Source organism: Labrus mixtus, chromosome 9 (assembly GCF_963584025.1).
Source record: "Labrus mixtus chromosome 9, fLabMix1.1, whole genome shotgun sequence".
NCBI lineage: Eukaryota > Metazoa > Chordata > Actinopteri > Labriformes > Labridae > Labrus > Labrus mixtus.
The window spans coordinates 26,730,024-26,734,560 of record NC_083620.1 but is presented as its reverse complement, the minus strand read 5'-3'; the positions used below and the strand labels follow the sequence as shown (position 1 = coordinate 26,734,560).

General features: G+C 43.0%; 1 protein-coding gene across 1 annotated transcript; it reads left to right on the top strand.

Annotated features, from left to right (window-relative positions):
* Window positions 1-104: 104 nt before the first annotated feature.
* si:dkey-182i3.11 (insulin-like growth factor-binding protein complex acid labile subunit) lies at window positions 105-4,469 on the top strand. Its single transcript, XM_061047171.1, has 3 exons — window positions 105-715; window positions 1,320-1,544; window positions 2,433-4,469. Exons 2-3 carry the CDS (start codon window positions 1,326-1,328, stop codon window positions 4,314-4,316), a joined length of 2,103 nt encoding a protein of 700 aa, XP_060903154.1. The 5' UTR covers window positions 105-715; window positions 1,320-1,325; the 3' UTR covers window positions 4,317-4,469.
* Window positions 4,470-4,537: the final 68 nt, after the last annotated feature.

The following is a 4,537-nucleotide window of genomic DNA, read 5'->3' as shown; positions in this document are numbered from 1 at the left end:
TTATTGTGTTTATTTACTGGTTTCAGGGAACACACAGATTGCAGCAGTGGAGTTTGCTTAAATGAACAACCTCACTTTACCCAACAAGTCAGCAAAAAGGTTTCATGTGGAGGTGTGAGCATCTCAAGGTTTAACCAAAGAAGAAGAGTGCAACAAGTCTGCTGTGACATCTGCTTCATGTCTTTACATCCTTTCTGGTTAGACAGGTCAGGAGAACTTCAGTTGTTGACAGGTTCGCTGTTTGCAGTGCTTTGATCTGGTTTGGTGAGTGCTATATCTCTCTTATCAGAAACCCCCTTTTTTAACTTAAGTTTACAAACCACTGTCTCCACATGTATTTCTATAGTCAGTCAATTTCAGTTTGGCTGAAATGTATTGATGTGTGTTTTTCTTTTCAGAGTCTTAATTTAAATATAAATTTACTGATGTGGTTTGCAAGGTGAGAGATTTAGTGTCTTCATGCTTGATTTAAAAAAAACCCTGTGCCGTGCAGTTGTGGGTTCTGGAGGATGGTTTTGTCGGACCTGTAACCACATTGGTGCCATCAATCTCTGTTTCTGTCTGCTTTCTCAGAAAAACTACTCCATAACCACATCTTCCTCTGCAACACATAAATGCATCTCGCTGAGCGACTTCTACAGCAAAGTACAAAGACGGTCTGCAATCTCAGCAGGGACAACGACACACCACTTAAAGCTTTGACTTTTCATCAGAGGTAAGATCACTTCAGAACTTATTAGAGTAGTCAAACTAAGAGAAATGATTAACTGAATGGACGCTTTTAGACTTGAGCAAATAAAAAATATAAATGCAGAAGGGATTTAAGTTATATTTTTAACAATTTCTTATAAATGCATTTCTTCAAAGGTGTTGCAATTTGCACATTGCAGATAGGAAAGCTTAAGAGGGACAGGAAATGTGGGGAGAAAAAGTGGAGGATGAAATGCACTAAACAGTGCCAGGTTTGGAAGTCGGACCTGCGACCAGTGTGACTAGGACTGTAGCCTCTCCGTAAACTGGACATCTGCTCTACTGAGCAAAACCAGCTCCCCAATTACTCTTTTTATTTACATAACTAGATCAAGGCCTTTATAACCACTTCACTAATTATGACAGTTCAAGAAATATGACATGGAAAGAAAAAATAATCACAGTATTCATAAAAAAAAGAAAGAATTGATGATCCCTGTGGAAATACAGAAAGTGTAAAGTGAACTTGTGATTGGATACAGTCACCTAAGATGTTAAACTTTCTGTAGTTTAAAACATAAAGTAGTATTTGTTCACTCCTGTGCTGCATGTTTTGTTTTCTGCTGTAGCTGAACATGCTGGCGGCCCTGATTCTGTCATCGCTGAGTGTCCTGGCGTGGGCCTCCAACCTCTGCCCCCCTACCTGCCAATGTCTCCACAATCTGACCACTGTCGAATGTGGTCATGCAAGTGGACTGAACCAGATCCCTGATCTCCCAGATGACACAGAGCAGCTATTTGTTGCATACAATGGGATAGAGGAAATACCCTGGCATAGGCTGCAGAATCTACAGGTAATGAAAAGTATGCAGCAACCTGAAGCAGAACTTTAGCATATTAGAGGAAAGTCCTATAACTCAAAATGTCCATATTGTTAAGTGTTTACTGGTGATATCCTTCAGAAAGTGATGAGTCAAACTTTTTAGAACCGTGCTGCTGGTTTCACACGGTTTGTCATTTTGGCTAGAGGTTGTAAATATTTTTTTTCCATGGGGAGGTAGTAACTGGTTATGAAACCTCTATTTCAGCGACAAAAGCAAACAAGGCCATCAGCTACAAGACTTATTATTCTACCACAGGTGTCAGGCGAGACAATCTGCAGCACGATGAAGATGCAGCTTCTTTTTTTTTTTCCTTTTCGATCGCAAAGATTCAAAGTGATTGATACATTTTTGTAGAAAAAAACCTCCCTATGCAAGTACAGGACAAAATGTGAAAAAGCAAAAATGAGCAAACAGATGAGAAGTACTGCTTTGTCCACAGGGGGCGCCAAAATCAAAACAAACACAAAAGTACCTCACAGAGGCTTTAAGTTATCTTGCTGGCGACGCAGATAATAAGCATTTCTAAACGAATGCTTATGGAGACACACGGAAAAAAAGGGTCTGGCTTTGAAAAAGTAACAAAATCTTCCTACAAGCGCATCCAAATCTTAAAAATCAACACACATCTGATTTATTAGTTTAAAAAATTACTATTTCTTGGCCGGGACCTTTATTGTTGAACAAAAACAGGGCACAAAAATGAAAACTACAACAGATTACCCTGATTAGTTGTTGAAAGTTGCTGCTTAAAACCAAATCAAGCAGTCAGACCTGATGTATTATCTAACACCTACAATTCGTTTTTTTTCTCTGTTAAATAATTATTTTCACCCACTCTGTGTCCTGGATGTTCTTTAGGTCCTGGACTTGACTGAGAACCAGCTGAATGGGTCTCTGTCCCTCTACCAAGTTTGGCCCCCTATGAAGAAGCTCTCTAAGCTCCTCCTGCGAAACAATAACATCAACGTTCTACTCCGTGATCAGTTCATGAACTGCTCTGCTCTCAGCATACTGGACCTGAGTGAGAACCTCATTGAACATCTAACAGCTGGCGTCCTACATGGATTAGAAAGTCTGAGGACACTAACTATGAACTTTAACCGGATTCAAACGTTACAGGCTGGGGATTTGGAAGGAGCCTTCAACCTTACTGAAATCTACCTTAGTCATAATAATATAACAAGGATAGACGACGGTGTGTTCAAGGACTCTGCACTCCTGGAGAAGTTGATTCTGTCTGGAAACAGAATCACAAACGTGGGCGTGGGCAGCTTCAGAGGAGCCACGGGGCTCCAACACCTTGACCTGAGTGATAACGGGCTGGTCACTGTTCCCGCTGAGGCACTGAGGGACGTGAGTGAGCTCAGAGGGTTGAATCTTCAGAAGAACCACCTCACCGGCCTTCCAGAGGATTGCTTCTCCTCGCTGAGCTCGTTGCTTCATCTAGACTTGAGCTACAACAAGATGAGCACTCTGTCTGAGGGGTCGCTGAGAGGTCTGAGCGGTCTGCGTGTGCTGGACCTCAGTGTCAACCTCATTGACTCCCTTCCCCCTCTACTCTTCATCGACCTGTTCAGCCTTGAGTCACTTGATTTGTACAAAAACAGACTGAAATCTCTTCCTCTGGACGTTTTTAGTCACTTAAAGAACCTGCAGGAGCTGCAGCTCGAAGCCAATGAGATTAATGCCATGCCTGTCGGGGTATTTGATTCACTAGCCAAACTCAACGAGCTACAGCTTTCAAACAACCAAATCCTCAAACTTGACCACGCTCTGCTCGGCAAGCTGAAGTCTCTAAAGCTCCTGTACATAGAGAACAACTCTCTGAGGCACCTTCCCAAAGGTCTGTTCCACAAGATTAGAAATCTAAAGGAGATACACCTGGATTACAACCACATCAGCTCTCTTCATCCATCTGTGTTTCGCGGTTTGGTGAAAGTATCTTCACTCAGTCTCTCTGGTAACTCTCTCTCCTCATTGCACCAGGACCAGTTCAGAGACCTGGTCAGCCTGAAAGAGCTCAAACTAAATGAAAACCAAATACTTAACCTTCCCGCGAGCCTGTTTCTCAATCTGACTAATCTAGCAACCCTCGACCTGGACAACAACCGAATTTCCGAGCTGTCTCCTGATGACTTCTCGGGGCTGACTCGCCTCAAAGAGCTCACACTCAGCTACAATCAACTCCACTGCGTCTCTCTCAACGGCTTTTCTCGCCTCCAAAACCTCCGCAGGCTTCTGTTAAAGAACAACAGCCTGAGTCGTTTACCCGCTCAGGTCTTCGTCGGGCTTTCAAATCTGACAGAACTCAACTTGGACGGGAACAGGTTAGATCGCCTGGGGTCAGATGTTTTTAAAGGACTCACAAACCTCCAGAAGTTGAGTTTGAGGTTCAACCAGCTGAGAGCAGTGGAGAAAGGGACTTTGGAGCCGTTAAGAAACCTGAAAGTTGTGCATCTGTCAGGTAACTTGTGGGACTGCACCTGTGCACAAACTCTCTACATCAGCAGCTGGGTCGACGCGCACGCTGACAAGCTCGCAGACCAGCCCACCTGCTTCTTCTCTTCTCTGCCTAATACATCTGCTTCTTCACTCTTTCCTGAGGAGACACCACTCTCTGACGCCGCTCTGTCTCCCCTCTTGTTTCAGGACGATTGCCCTACAAGTGCTGCAAGTGGCTCATTTCCTTTAGACATGCTGAATCTGCTCGCAACTTTTCTCTTCGCCATCAGCACATTGTGAGATCCTCTGTTGTGGTTTTGTGCTCTCTAATGTTTTTTTGTATTTCCTGTCTTTGTTTTTTTTTTGTCTGCTCTTGATTTGTGATTTGTTGCACCGGAGTCTCGTGTGTTTAAAGTGCAACGTCTATTCAATAAAACATTTTTTTGCAAATGACATTAATCCAGTGGAATGACTCAAGCATTTAGTGGATTCTTGCAAACTGGAAATATAACCAAACTATG

Bases quoted from the DNA above. Each gene is read 5' to 3' on its own strand.
- si:dkey-182i3.11 (XM_061047171.1), top strand. From the start codon at position 1,326: ATGCTGGCGGCCCTGATTCTGTCATCGCTGAGTGTCCTGGCGTGGGCC. The intron at 1,545-2,432 runs GTAATGAAAAGT...GATGTTCTTTAG, and splicing joins ATAGGCTGCAGAATCTACAG to GTCCTGGACTTGACTGAGAA.